Source organism: Fonsecaea multimorphosa, assembly GCF_000836435.1.
Source record: "Fonsecaea multimorphosa CBS 102226 unplaced genomic scaffold supercont1.2, whole genome shotgun sequence".
In the NCBI taxonomy this organism is placed as follows: Eukaryota; Fungi; Ascomycota; class Eurotiomycetes; order Chaetothyriales; family Herpotrichiellaceae; genus Fonsecaea; species Fonsecaea multimorphosa.
In genome coordinates this window covers 1,050,789-1,064,362 of record NW_015971636.1, presented here as the reverse complement: position 1 = coordinate 1,064,362, position 13,574 = coordinate 1,050,789, and the positions used below count along the sequence as shown (strand labels likewise).

General features: G+C 53.5%; 6 protein-coding genes across 6 annotated transcripts; 4 read left to right on the top strand and 2 right to left on the bottom strand.

Annotated features, from left to right (window-relative positions):
• Window positions 1–331: 331 nt before the first annotated feature.
• Z520_01314 (uncharacterized protein) lies at window positions 332–917 on the top strand (the record flags this gene model as incomplete). The annotated part of the gene is made up of 2 exons (XM_016771832.1): window positions 332–754; window positions 816–917. The coding sequence occupies 2 exons, from the start codon at window positions 332–334 to the stop codon at window positions 915–917; spliced, it is 525 nt and encodes a 174-aa protein (XP_016636971.1).
• Window positions 918–1,608: 691 nt separating this feature from the next.
• Window positions 1,609–3,094, top strand: Z520_01313 (uncharacterized protein; the record flags this gene model as incomplete). Its single annotated transcript, XM_016771831.1, has 5 exons — window positions 1,609–1,680; window positions 1,734–1,752; window positions 1,804–2,092; window positions 2,156–2,547; window positions 2,625–3,094. The coding sequence occupies 5 exons, from the start codon at window positions 1,609–1,611 to the stop codon at window positions 3,092–3,094; spliced, it is 1,242 nt and encodes a 413-aa protein (XP_016636970.1).
• A 609-nt stretch (window positions 3,095–3,703) lies between these two features.
• Window positions 3,704–4,987, bottom strand: Z520_01312 (uncharacterized protein; the record flags this gene model as incomplete). The annotated part of the gene is made up of 2 exons (XM_016771830.1): window positions 3,704–4,898; window positions 4,953–4,987. 2 exons carry the CDS (start codon window positions 4,985–4,987, stop codon window positions 3,704–3,706), a joined length of 1,230 nt encoding a protein of 409 aa, XP_016636969.1.
• A 2,956-nt stretch (window positions 4,988–7,943) lies between these two features.
• On the top strand, window positions 7,944–9,935 carry Z520_01311 (uncharacterized protein; the record flags this gene model as incomplete). The annotated part of the gene is made up of 3 exons (XM_016771829.1): window positions 7,944–8,160; window positions 8,213–9,526; window positions 9,595–9,935. The coding sequence occupies 3 exons, from the start codon at window positions 7,944–7,946 to the stop codon at window positions 9,933–9,935; spliced, it is 1,872 nt and encodes a 623-aa protein (XP_016636968.1).
• A 561-nt stretch (window positions 9,936–10,496) lies between these two features.
• On the top strand, window positions 10,497–11,672 carry Z520_01310 (uncharacterized protein; the record flags this gene model as incomplete). The annotated part of the gene is made up of 1 exon (XM_016771828.1): window positions 10,497–11,672. One exon carries the CDS (start codon window positions 10,497–10,499, stop codon window positions 11,670–11,672), a length of 1,176 nt encoding a protein of 391 aa, XP_016636967.1.
• Window positions 11,673–12,364: 692 nt separating this feature from the next.
• Z520_01309 (uncharacterized protein) lies at window positions 12,365–13,249 on the bottom strand (the record flags this gene model as incomplete). The annotated part of the gene is made up of 1 exon (XM_016771827.1): window positions 12,365–13,249. The coding sequence occupies one exon, from the start codon at window positions 13,247–13,249 to the stop codon at window positions 12,365–12,367; it is 885 nt and encodes a 294-aa protein (XP_016636966.1).
• Window positions 13,250–13,574: the final 325 nt, after the last annotated feature.

Here is a 13,574-nt window from a genome sequence, read left to right as displayed (position 1 = left end):
TAGGGCGAATAGTGGGTCTTGGCATGGCCGATTTCGACCACCCACAGCATTTGGCTCCTCTACCAAGCTGGCAAGGTACCTTTCATCACCATTTCACGCGCCTATTTCCCAGAAGTCTCCCTCTCTTGGCCAGGAGACGACATCCTTAGACCGCAGGAGGACGCTCTAGTCTGTATCCTTCCTGGCCGCTACTGACACCACGGACTCACTCAGTTAATGGCACAGATCATCCCTAGGTCGCGCAAGATTTTCAAAACATCTCGTTAATCTGCTGCACCTGAGTAAGTTTCGAGGCCGGCCTTGTTTGTGGGGTCAGTCCCACGTCGGCGATATGAAGGCAATATTGCAGCGAGTGTTGTCGAGCTCCGTCACGGTCAATGGCCAAACAGTCTCGGCCATTGGTAAAGGGGTTCTTGTTCTCGCTGCGATTGGCCCCGATGACACAAAGAAGGATGCCGAAACCATGGCTTCCAAGGTTGTAAAGATGAGGTTGTGGCCCGACGAGAATGGCTCCCACTGGAAGCAGAGCGTCCAGGATATCCAGGGAGAAATCTTATGCGTGTCGCAATTTACGCTGCTGGCCAACACGAGGAAGGGAACCAAGCCCGATTTCCATGGAGCTGCTAAGCCAGAAGTTGCAAAAGAACTATATGACTATTTCGTGAGTCGCGTTCGTGACCAGCATGGCTCGGACAGAGTCAAAGATGGTGTTTTCCAAGCCATGATGCAAGTTAGTCTTGTCAATGACGGCCCAGTAAGATCTGCTTTCATTGTGTATGGTCAATGGGTGAGTATATCAATGCTAAACAATCCAGGTCACCATCGAGATTGATACAAGTCCCCCCAAGAAGGATTCAGCGAGCAGCACCAAAAACAGCACCGGAGCGTCGACGCCAACACAGCAGGAGACTGGTTGAGACTCTCCAATGATCTCGGTGCCCGATATGAACTTGTCAGCCACCTCCGCTTTTCTTGCTGCGACCCTTCAGCATCCAGGTGTGGCTTGTGCCTTTCGGCGCGCTCTCCTTCAACCAACAGACACCGCCCCTGGTTGACGCGCCGCAGTCCAAGCCCGGCAGTCACGTGCTCTCGCGCAAAAAGGAGAAGCCCGCCCTCTGGCGATAAAACACGACACATACTTTGGGTGATTCGACAGCAATTCAGCAGGGCATCCTGCGTATCGCATACGTAACCTGAAGCACCCAAGGATCGCGGGGGAGCCAACGTCCGTTCGTCCAGCATAGCTGCCTATCCTGGATTAAGCAAGAAGCCATGTTGAAGCCATTATTGGATCTGGATGCTTCTTATCAAGTCCCACCCAAGCTGTAACGTTATTTCATGCACTTCCACCAAGTCGATGACGGAGGCCAAATGCAGGCCAACGGACAAGTGCCTATCACTCGCGTGAGGGGTAACTCCTTTGCTGATGATCGCCCATGCCCCGCAAAGCAGTAAACAATTCTTTGATATGAGACGAGACGCCCAACGAGAACCTGCGACTCCTCTTTCAGCCAGGCTCAAGTGCAACTCAGGAATCATTTACTGAAGCACCAACTTGTCCAAAGCTTTGCCAATCACTGCCCCGCTAGACTCTTGTTCTTCGCCATTATGCCTGGAGCAATTAGGACTGCATTGAAGGTTGATCTTGACAAGCCTGCGAAAGACCAACCATATCTACATGTGAGCACTCAAGCAGCAGGAGAAAAGATCGGTGACTGACAAGCGCACTCTAGAACAGATGGCACCCTGATGGTACGCTAGTGTCACTCTCTATTGTGTCCATTACTAAATCTCAACGCGCAGTGCCTTTTTGTGGAACCATCAAGAACGGGGAGACAGTCAAGATTGAATGTTTGGATTGGACTGGCGGACAAATCAAAAACACCGACGATGCCGATGACATTGTGAATGTCGACCTCACTCAGGTCCACTACCTCTCCGGACCCTTCGAGATCGAGACGGCAGAGCCAGGAGACGTTCTCCTCGTGGAGATTCAAGACGTGCAGCCCTTCCAGGACCATCCGTGGGGTTTCACAGGCGTGTTCCACAAGGACAACGGCGGTGGGTTTTTGGATGAGATCTATCCTGAGGCGTAAGGAAGTTTCTCCGACTTCAGCACGCGCTGCGGTGTCTAACAAGACCACTTTGTGATTAGTGCCAAGGCTATCTGGGACTTCGAGGGCATCTTCTGTTCCTCAAGACATATCCCCGGCGTCCGCTTCGCGGGACTTATCCATCCAGGGATCCTAGGCTGCGCGCCCTCCCACGAGATCCTCGCAGAATGGAACAAGCGCGAAGCTGAGCTCATCTCGACTACATCCCTCCAGCGTATCGTGGCACAGCCTCCCGAGCCCAAGAGTGTGCACGCGGGCACGGCCGACGAAGAGACGAAAGCTCGAGTTGGCAAGGAGGGAGCCAGGACGATCCCCGGGCGTCCCGAGCACGGCGGGAACTGTGATATCAAGAATCTTTCGCGGGGAAGTAAAGTGTACTTGCCCGTGCATGTCAAGGGTGCCAAATTCTCCGTGGGAGACTTGCACTTCTCCCGTGGGTTCTTCCCTTCTCACTTCCCCCTGTCTCCTACAAAAAAGACGTCTACATCGCTGACGCGTATGATCTTAAAGAGGGCGACGGTGAAATTTCATTTTGCGGCGCCATTGAAATCGCCGGCATCATCACCATTAAGTTCGACGTGATCAAGGACGGCCAGCGCAAACTCGGCATGGTCGGCGGGAAATCTCCAATCTACATCCCTGGGCCCGTGCAGCCGCAGTTCGGGCCGGGGCGAATGATCTATTTCGAGGGATTCAGCGTCGACGAACACGGCAAACAGCATTACATGGACGCCACCGTCGCGTACCGGCAATCTTGTCTGCGGGTCATTGAGTACCTCAAGCGATACGGATACAGTGACTACCAGATCTACTTGATGCTGAGCTGCATCCCTATCGAAGGGCATGTGGCGGGGATCGTGGATATTCCCAACGCTTGCACGACCATCGGCCTGCCTATGGATGTCTTCAATTTTGACATCTCTCCTGGCGCGGAGGCCGTCAAGATGGACCTGGGGAAGTGCGCCATGGCCACCAAGTGAAGCGAAAGGCTCCTGGTCCGCACGGCGCCCGTAGAGGTTGGTCGAGACAAAGAGAGGCAAAATCGTCAAAAGTCGGGGCTGTGTTGTGCACAGATTGCTCGTCACTCGAGGATGAAAGCTTCCAGGTCGTAACAGGATCGGAGACCCGACGGAATTCTTCACCTATTTTCTGTTCCAAACCCTAATATGTACCTAGGTATGTCCGACGTTGGATTGTGCAGAATGGCCCATAGTGATTAATGAGACGCCTTTTTGAGCAAGGTCTCCAGTACGGAAAGATAACAGGATACGAACGAAACCCTTGATCTACCAGTAATATATTGTAGGATGGTGTCTTTCGAGACATTGACACTTCGATCCGTTCAGCATGGTGCGGCTACGTGAAGGTATTTGACGTTTCTGCCAACGTGAGACATTGTTCGGAGATGGATAGCTGTGCAGCTTAGAAAGGGAAGAGCAGACGAGAGAGACCAGGGTAATCACACCTCTGTTGGGGTCAAATGCGTAATGCAGGCATCTCACTGTATGGCTTGCTGCAAGATATCATCTCGATACGTGCTTCGTAGATTCTTGCCCAACGGCGAAGCCGCCATGTGTGAAAAAGTCATTTCAACCTGGGGAGACGGGCTCCCAGTATGCAGCAACTTCAACACTCCCCAGACCTTGCGACTCGAGGTCGAGAGACCACCTAGTCGCTTTTCCCTTGATGAGAACCTGCGACCCGGGACGCAGTTCAGACCAACAGTCGAGGCTGCCGGAGCTCCTCCTGCCGGGTGGTCTCTCATGTTGTTCTGGGAGTAACCACCGATGGCCTTTTTCGTCAGTCACGACGACAAAGCGTCCACTGACGTCCCTTTCGACCGTTTCTATTTGAAGCATCTCCTCCGAAAGCGATTCAGTGTGGGATTCCTGAGTCGCGATATCCAGCACCCAACTTCTGACCAGAGACGCGCTGCCACCGGGGATATAGTCCCTCTTGCCCTTGCGGCGCGAGGGCGAGAATATGTCGGGGAGAACAGGTCCGCTTCCAACAACTGATGCATGTGCATGTGCGTGGTCCTCTTCCGGGACGGGTTGTTTGAAGACGGTTCTTGGGACAGGAGGGCTGGGTGGATTGTATCCTTGCGTGATGGGCCTGAAGCGGGCGATCCTGTTCGATTCAGTGACTGTCGCTGGCGCTGTAGGGCGACCTAGGTTGTCATCCAGATCGGACTGCGAGGCGGGAGAGCTGCCGGCGTCGATCTGGGAATGAGCTCCATCAAGGTCATCATCTTCCGGAGAGAAGGGAGTGGCAATGGGCTCGTTGACGCTGCTAGATGCAGGGTGATGAGACACCTTGCGTCGTTTGGCGACCTGCTCCGGAGCAGACTTTCTAAGTCGGTGTTGCAGCGGAGATCTAATATCATTCTTGGTGTTGTCGCGTTCGTACACGCCTCCCGCCGCTGCCTGAGCGCCGCCTCGACTATACAGCGGCGAGAGTGTCTGGTGGTCAATTTCGTCGTCGTCATCGAGCTCGTCGAGTATACCTCCTCCCTTGCCACCACTAATCAAGCCGGTCTTCGACGACAATGTCGTCGACTCTATCTCCTCGTCGTCAAAGTTCGTTTGAATATCATCCTTGACCGCCGCGGGGTTTGGCCGTTGAAACCGTGGCGTGCCGGCAGCGAAAGAAGAAGACGAGGCAGAAGGTGGTGGCTGTGTTGAGCGCGAAGAACTCTGGAACGGGTTTCTACGTACGGAGGACGGGAGACTAGTTGTTGGTTTTGCCGTAGACGACCTCGAAGTAGATGGAGGAAGGAAACGCCTTGTTGGTGCTGGTGTCTGCGGAGTTTTGTCAACACAGCTGATCCAAACTCACCGGAGCGGGAGCAATACATTTTCAGGCTCTGGCATGGTTTACTTTATCAGCATCCTCACATGAAACGAGCCAGACAAATGAAGGATGGACAAGGCTAAGAGCAGCAATGAGGTTTTTTGGAATGATGGCCATGAAATCCTTTGAAGTGACACTGACGGTCACGTGGAACGTCGCCCAAGAGTGCTTTTCGAATATCTATTCCCTATTTCAAATGCAGTGATTGATGTTCGCTCTGCTGTATTACATGTACATATCCGTTATACCCGCTTCTTGTATCCTCCAGATTCATCACAATACCCACCTAGGTAGGTAATGAAGGGTTTTTAACTTTCTTTTCTGCCCCGTAAGTCTCACTCAAGTATGAGTCCAGGTCGGTTTCGTAACGGCCTTTCCTTCTTGACAAGCTTGATTCTTGGGGAGCCTGCCTTCCCTCTCTCCAACCCTTTACATCCTCCTCATTGACTTGCTTTCGTGTACTAGGTCCGTCGGTGTAGTCCCGTTGGTGACGGCTTGAACTTTCGGCCGACTCTTTTCGATAGTTGACGTGCAAGGTCTGAGCCTGCGCATTGGCTTGGTTTCCGTTGTCTATATCATTGTCGTCGACGGCAACGCCTGGTTCGAAGACTTCACTTGCACCAAGAAAGATACAACGATTCCAGTATGGGTCATTTCTTGTGCTGTGGTCCACAGGCCCACCACGTCGCGCCGGCCGCAAGAGCTTGGCTGCTGAGGAACATCGTACACAGTATTTGTGTGCAGACCCGAATGTTGGTCGACTGGGACCAGGCAGAGGATGTAGAATGGCGATCCGGCTGAAGAAGCAGGGGCATGTGTGCCAACTAGTGCGTTTGTAGAGCTTGAGGGATGGTAAGGCTAGAGGCTTTGGTTCAGATTGTGTCTGGCCTTGCTCTTTGTGGGAGGACTTGTACGGCCGTTTTGATAGGTAGGAGAAGAGAATCTTTGCGTCGGCTGAAGGATTTGAGATGGCATCTTGCGGGGAAGAATGGTCTGAGGCTGCGATAGAATGGAGCACGAAGGGGCAAAGAGGAACCAATAGATTGCACATGCCGCTAGAAGCTGATGATGAGACAAGGCTGAGGTAGGTATGGTGTGATTTGGATATCTGGAGCGCCTTGATTGAGAGACACGGGAAGAGCACAGAACGAGGATATTAACTTACGAGCAACGGCGGCGAGGTCGACTTACATGTTTATTTGAGCCGCAGGCAGACGACAGACCGGTGAGGCGCAAGGAAAGGGTCAAAAGATCAAAAGCCTGACGAAAGTGCCCGAAAGCAGACCGATTGTAGCCTTAGAACGAGTCCCAGAGCATATGATGATTGGTCCGAGCAGCCAAGCCAAGGCAGATGGACGCCTAATCGTGGAAAAAGGGCATTGAGGACTTTGAGTCATTTGGGTGTCATGAGTTGTTTTTGTGAGCCTGAGACATTCGTTGCATGGCGGACTATCTCGTGACAGGCGACTGTTGCCTCATGTTCACTTGAGAAAGCTGGTCTGGGGCATTGAGGGTCGGATCACATACGCCCTTGAAGGCCACATTGTGCAAGCCTTTGGGTCGTGCATAGCAAGTCGAAGAGACGAATCAAAGTCCGAGGATTGAGAGGGTATTGAAGCTAGAAAGGAGGAAGAAAGGAGCAGGAAGAGTGTAGACAAAGAGGAGAGTTGAGGCTTGGAGGGGGACGTAGGGACTTCGCGTAGTTCGAGTACCTAGTATGGGGGAGGGGCCAGAAAGAGGCATCTACCTAGTGGGTGCCTAGCTCGCTAGGTACCTAAGGTAGGTAGCGAGGTAGGTACCGACTCGCCGAGTACCCTTAGGCGCTTGGCGAATAAGTGATGCCAGACCAAAAGTCCCTGATGCTCTGTACGCAATACGAGTGCCGGGCCCTATCCGGGAGCAGCCGAGAGCAACCGACCCTTCCAAGTTATGAGCACTCACGATTCCCCATGTAGGTGCCTAGGTACCTAGGTACCTACCTCCCTGGTACCTAGGTATTAATATTAGGTTACACCATTTCCCCCGGAGGATTTCCGGCTCAACGCAGCCTGCCGTGCACTTCTTCACCTTCCCCTTCAGCTTCACCTCCACCTTCCACCTCACTTTGAACATTCTCTCCGATTCAACTTGCCATCTCGCACCATCGCCACCAATTACAGTGTGATTCCCGTGCTGTGTGAGACGAGATGACTTCTTCTATCTTTGACCGTGTAACTTGCAAGTCGGCAGGAATCCGTTGGTGGGGGCTTGGTCGCATGATGCAGCCCGTATCGTCGCTAAATTCGCTAAGATTGCGCACATCTCCCGTCTCCCGCCAATGACAGGCAGCATCAATGAGCCACGAAATGCTTAAGGTGACACCTCGATGAGAAATGTTTGTATCAATGCCTCCAGAGAACCTTCCATTGCCACTTCTCTCCACCTTGACAGAGCTTATCTCCCCACCAAAGCATCCTCCAGCGATCCTCCCCTGGCCGCTCGTATCCGCCACCACGTCGATCCCACCAACGACTCCCTCTATGTCTATGCTTAATCTAGAAGCTGCCGAGGACTCGTCCAATCCTCGCCTCGCTGGCATACCTCGGTCAGGAGCTACCGTCCAGTTCCTCATCCTTCCTCCGCCCCAATGCAAGGGCTAGAGAACCATGGTGGATGCTTTGTGTCTCAATGCCACCTCAATGCTTGTTTATCTTTCGGAGCTACGTCCAAAGAGGCAGGATAGCACATCAACGCGATGCTACATGACGTTGCTATTGTTCTGTGAACCGGCAAGAGTGCAGAAGGAATCTGCCTACGCGCCTGCTTCTTTTGTCCCAAAGCCCAGGTATTTAGGTAAGTAGTGACCGCTGATGTTCTTGGAGGAAGCTCTGCCTTTCTCTCGTTCTACCTCGTCGTTCATTTCTCGTCGCTCGGTCGGTCGCGTGCAGCGCTCCCCAAACCAGGTTCAAAAGTATGGCCCCTCTTCAAGCATCCACCATGCTTGCTACGGCATTGTCTCTTCTGAGCTGCTTTCAAGCTCCTCTTGTTGCAGCCGGTCCCGTTTCACGTCGCTCCGACCTTGTTGTCAAAGACTTCCATCCCGCTCCTAGGGCCTGGACAAATCTAGGGCCTGCGCCGGGTGAACATCTGATCCGCTTGACCATTGGTCTCTCGCAAAGCCGCTTCGACGAGCTCGAACGACACCTTTATGAAGGTAGGAGACGTTGTGTTGGAGACCATCATCGACCGAGCTGATGCCTTGCTAGTCTCCGATCCATCACATGCGCGTTACGGCCAGCACCTGTCAGCTGAAGAAGTTCATGACCTTGTGAAACCTTCAGACGAGACGTCCGCAGCTATCCACGAGTGGCTACAGGAATATGACGTTGACATTGAGCAACTCACCTACAGCCCAGCCAGGGATTGGATTACCGTCTCCCTGCCTGTTTCAACAGTTGAGGACATGCTGAACACAGACTACTCGATCTGGGAACATCCTGACGGATCGACAGTCGTTCGCACTGAAGGCTATTCTCTGCCCCACTATGTTCACAAACATATCAGCACGATCCAGCCAACAAACTCGTGGGCTCGACTTGAAGGTCACAAGAAAAGAAACGAGATCAGCAAGCGCTCGTTGATCAACAAGCGTAGCTCTCATGTGCTCGAAGCTGCAGACACTTATGAACCCCCCGATTCGGTTCCATTGCCCGCAAATTCTACCGTTTATGCTGCATGTAATTTCACCTCGGTGACCCCAGACTGCCTGCGGACTCTTTATGGCACCATTGATTACGAGGTCAAGGCAGCCGGAAAGAATAAGATGGCCCACACAAACTACTTGAGCGAGGCCACCAATCGCTCAGATATCGGTATCTTCTTGTCAAAGTATCGACCCGAGGCGGCTGCATATGCCGACCAGTTTGAGGCCATTTCCATTGCAGGTGGCGTCCTAGACAATGGCACCAACGTCGCCGCGGAGGATCTGGACCGAGAGGCAGACCTGGACGCTGATTACATGATTGGAATTGGCTTTCCAACACCCTTGACGGCATACCACACGGGCGGGAGAGATCCGTCGTTTGTACCAGACTTGGTGACCCCCACCAACAGTGACGAGCCTTTCCTGGTGTGGGCCAATTATATGGCCGGGCTGCCGGACGACGAGGTGCCTCAAGTCATTTCCACCTCTTACGGGGACGACGAGCAAACGGTCAGTCGGTCTTATGCTCAAGCGGTCTGCAATCAATTTGCACAACTGGGAGCACGAGGCGTGTCGATGTTCTTTTCTAGTGGTGATTTTGGTGTTGGATCCGATGGGCTATGTTTCAGCAACGTGGACAACACCACCGCCATGTTTCTTCCGTCCTTCCCAACTGATTGCCCCTACGTGACCACCGTGGGAGCGACAACTGGCTTCCCTGAATCGGCGGCCTGGAGGAAGCTGAGTGGCGGGGGCTACTTCACGAGTGGAGCGGGCTTCAGCAACTATTTCGATATGCCCGCGTACCAGGCCGAGACTGTAAATGCATATGTCGACAGCCTCGGTGGGCTCTACGATGGACTCTACAACAAATCAGGTAAGCCCTTGCGATCAAGGATGCAAACGATACGGACCCAGCCAGCTAACACTCTATTTTCTATCTAGGACGCGCCTACCCTGATATTGCCTGCATTGGACAAATCTTCCCTATCACGTGGAACGGTAGCACACTCAACCTTGTGGGCACATCGGGTTCCTCGCCCATCTGCGCATCTGTCTTCACGCTGTTGAACGATGCATTGATTTCTGAGGGACGCCCTCCCATGGGTTTCCTCAACCCTTGGTTGTACAAATGGGGTCATACCCTGTTTACTGATGTCACCAACGGCACGTCTGCTGGCTGCAATACAACTGGGTTCCCCGCGACCCCTGGGTGGGATGCGGTGACTGGCTGGGGAACCCCGTATCTCCCGAAGCTGCTCGATGCTTTCGGCTTGTCGAAGTAAGCGAGCAGTCAATCGGACGAACTCTGTACATAAGCACTTACGAGGAGAAGAGTGGCAGGCGTAGTAATGAAGAATGAAAATACATCGGTCGCCAGTTATCTGTCGTTGTCTACGCTTCTTTGGCTTTTGGCGGCATCCATGTCCTCGTGTTACATCTATTGGAATGGAGGCTTAGCCAAGCCACCCACTGACCCGGAGTGAAGCCTCGGCGACGATCTCTGCTCGGAGCTGGCCGATGCATTTTCCTCCATGGATAAGCGAACGCAATTGCCATTGCCTCCACTCTGACTGTGGGGTAAAAAATGATAGAAGCGTTGCATTCTTCGTGACCATCAGGAAAAGAAAAGTCGACTGGGAGGTTGCAGGTTTGCGGGAGACTAGAAGCGATGAATCTGTCACAGCGCAAGAGAGGGACATGATCCTCGCAGCGCAGACTGAACCCATTTCACGCCGGGCACCTTGGTCCTCGTTCGTCGTTCAACATCCCCGCCGCTTCGGTCGATATACCACTTCTCGCTCAACACTCAACACCGCTTTCCATCCTTTCTCCCCGATCCCATAATGAAATACAAGCAAGCAGTACCCGTCACGGTCTCCCTGCGAGACCTAGAGTCCAACGCCGTCCCCTTCAACACCCTCCTGAACGCGTTTGGGCCGGACAGCCTGGGCATCCTCGTCGTGACCGACCTACCGTCCACCTTTGCACCGCTGCGCCAAAAAGTCCTCTCCAACTCCTCGCGCCTTGCGCACCTTCCTCCCGCACACCTCGAGAAACTGACGAAACCCAGCGCAAAGTATCTCGTCGGGTGGAGTCACGGTGTCGAAACCCTGCGACCGGGAGTGGTCGATACCGCGAAGGGGAGTTACTACATCAACTGCGCATTTTACAAGGATCCCTCTCTGCAGTCTGTCAAGGATGGGGAGAACAAGTTCCCGGGGTTCGAAGAGTACACGGCTCCCAATGTATGGCCTGACGAGGTGGATATTCCGGGGTTCAAGCAGGATGCGGAGGAGTTGATAAGGTTGATCATCGATACGGCGGTATTGGTTGCGAGGGCGTGCGATCGCTTCGCCGAGCATGAGATCGGGGATGGGTATGAAAGGGGTTATTTGGAAAAGGTGGTAAGGGGGAGTGAGACGACCAAGGCGAGGCTGTTGCATTATTTCCCCACCGCTGCGCGGGAGAGCGTGAATGGGAATGTGAACGGCGATGGCGATGCTACCGCTACTTCGAACGGACACGCCGTCTCTGTCTCAGCAGCAGCAAAGGAGGACAAAGAGGAGCCCGAGATCGACGACTCGTGGTGCACCACGCACCTCGACCACGGGTGTCTCACGGGCTTGACATCAGCCATGTTCCTCGACGAGTCCAATACCAATACCAATACCTCTGGGGATGAATATACCGAACTCCCCTCGTCCCCGGACCCCAAATCGGGTCTCTACATCCTCTCGCGCACAGGCCAGATCCACAAGGTGAGCATCCCGCGCGACGCCCTGGCGTTCCAGACCGGCGAGGCGCTCGAGATGATCACGCGCGGGAGGTTCAAGGCCGTTCCGCACTTTGTCAGGGGCGTCAACGTCGCCGACCCCAACGCCAACGCCATGACCAAAATCGCCCGCAATACCTTGGCCGTCTTCACGCAGCCCAACCTCGACGAGCCCGTGGATTTGGAGACCGGGTTGACCTTCGGCGAGTTCGCGAGGGGGGTCGTCAAGAGGAACACTGCTTCCTAGTTACAAAGGGGATGCGTGCTAGTTACCAAGGGGATGCGTGGATTCACTAGCCTGCCTACCTACCTACCTACCTACCTACCTAGTAGGTAGGTTGTCATGGGCTTATTTGAGCTTTCGAAAGGTTTTTCAAGCGTGAGAGACGGTAGAAATTGTGTCAAGATATATGATTCTCTGTAATGCGAGCAAAATTCAACATCCGCTTTTGTTTCACCTTGTTAGCCTTTGGTGCTTCTGTCTGCTCAGCTTCGGTAGTTCTGCGTTGCCCCCATAGATTGATTAATCTCATGCCCGTACCATGCCTAGTATGTTTGCCCTTAACTCGTCTTGTTGTGGTAATCAGGTTCCCAGGCTTGCTCAACAAGTTCGACTCCCAAAACAAAGACCACAAGCACCCGAACCCTGCATGATCAGTGAAAACGTCATGTTGGGTGAATCCGCCAAACGCCGCCGACGTGGAAAGCCGGTCCAACCGTCAGAATCCGTCAAAACGCCTCGCTCTAATGATATCGATAAGTTTCCCGTGTCTGCCGCAAAATCTAAGTATCAAAGCATATTCAGCCGTACTTTTGAACAACCACCTGAAAAGGCAAAAGACAAAACCAGCCGCAATGACATCAGGCTCCAGCTTAACCTTGATACCACCTAGAACAATGACGAGAAAATATGAAGAATTTCGTGAAAGAAGCATAGCTTCACCTGGCTGCTTCTGTTTGTGACCTCCGCGCGAATATTGATAGGGGTGTACTCTCAGTAGACACGTGGGTGCTGTCAGTCTCGACGCGGTCAAGGTGATTCGCTTCATGGTATGCATCTGCATGGGATTGCGGCGTAGGGGACCGTGACATGGTTTCGTTACCCTCGCCCGCCTGTTGGATAGCTCTCAGTGTCTCAGGCTCCAGGTCTCGAATAGCGGTCATAACCAGGTCAAGGTCAATTTCGTCGTGCCGCTCCAATGTTTCTTTGAGCCACTGTTCCCATGCCGCAGAATCTCCACGTAGGCCGGATTGCATAGCATCGCGTAGCAAATCCATGACCTCATCTTCTGGTGCTGACGCGGGACTGTCCACATCTTTGGCCTCGTATTCTTCCTCCTCCGGGGTCGCCACCAGTGTCTCGCTACTCGATGCTGCCCGGTCGACGGGTTCTGGTTGAGACAGATCTTCAAAGACTGCTCTGGGACCATTTCCGGGCAGCGCTGCGACGACATCATCGGCTGTGGTAGTTCGGACCTCGACGCCTGCTTCACGTTCGTATCTTTCCTTGGCCGCCCTTGTTCCTTCCCATTGACACAGATTCAGAATTTCATCGGCCGTCAGCCCCAGTTCGTCGAGGACGCGGAAAAGACGTCTATGCCAAGGGTATCTTGAGAGTCGACGGCGGTGAGGAGCGAACGTGTAGTCGAGGCCAGGATATTGTGCTTCCAGGGTGTCGAGAGCTCCATAGAAGTTCTGTACTTCGACCCGGACTTCACCCACGATATGACGTTGAATGTGAGCGTAGAAGGAGACTGGATCGCCTTGCTTCGGTTTCGGGAACGTCCTCTGGTAGATCAACTCTGGAATGCACGGCTTTCTCATGATGGACTATAGTCTACCCAGGGCGGGCGAGTCCACCAGTTTTGCTGGCTTTTCCTCAGTATCTTGCAGAGAACGACTCTTGTGACCCCAACGTTTGCACCCAGACCAGGCTTGTGTGAGAGGTAGGTAGCACTCTCGGTGGGTGCAAGTGATCGGCTACCGACGTTCGGCCGGGGCTACGTAGGTGATCTCTGGATCTTCGGAGCTCTGTACAAGGGGTGGAGCAGACTTGACTGACAGCGGGAGAATGGCGGTGTCTGCAGTGGAAGGACTGGCGGAACAGAGATCATAGGATTTGGAGGGAGGCGGTAGGATGAGGTAGGAG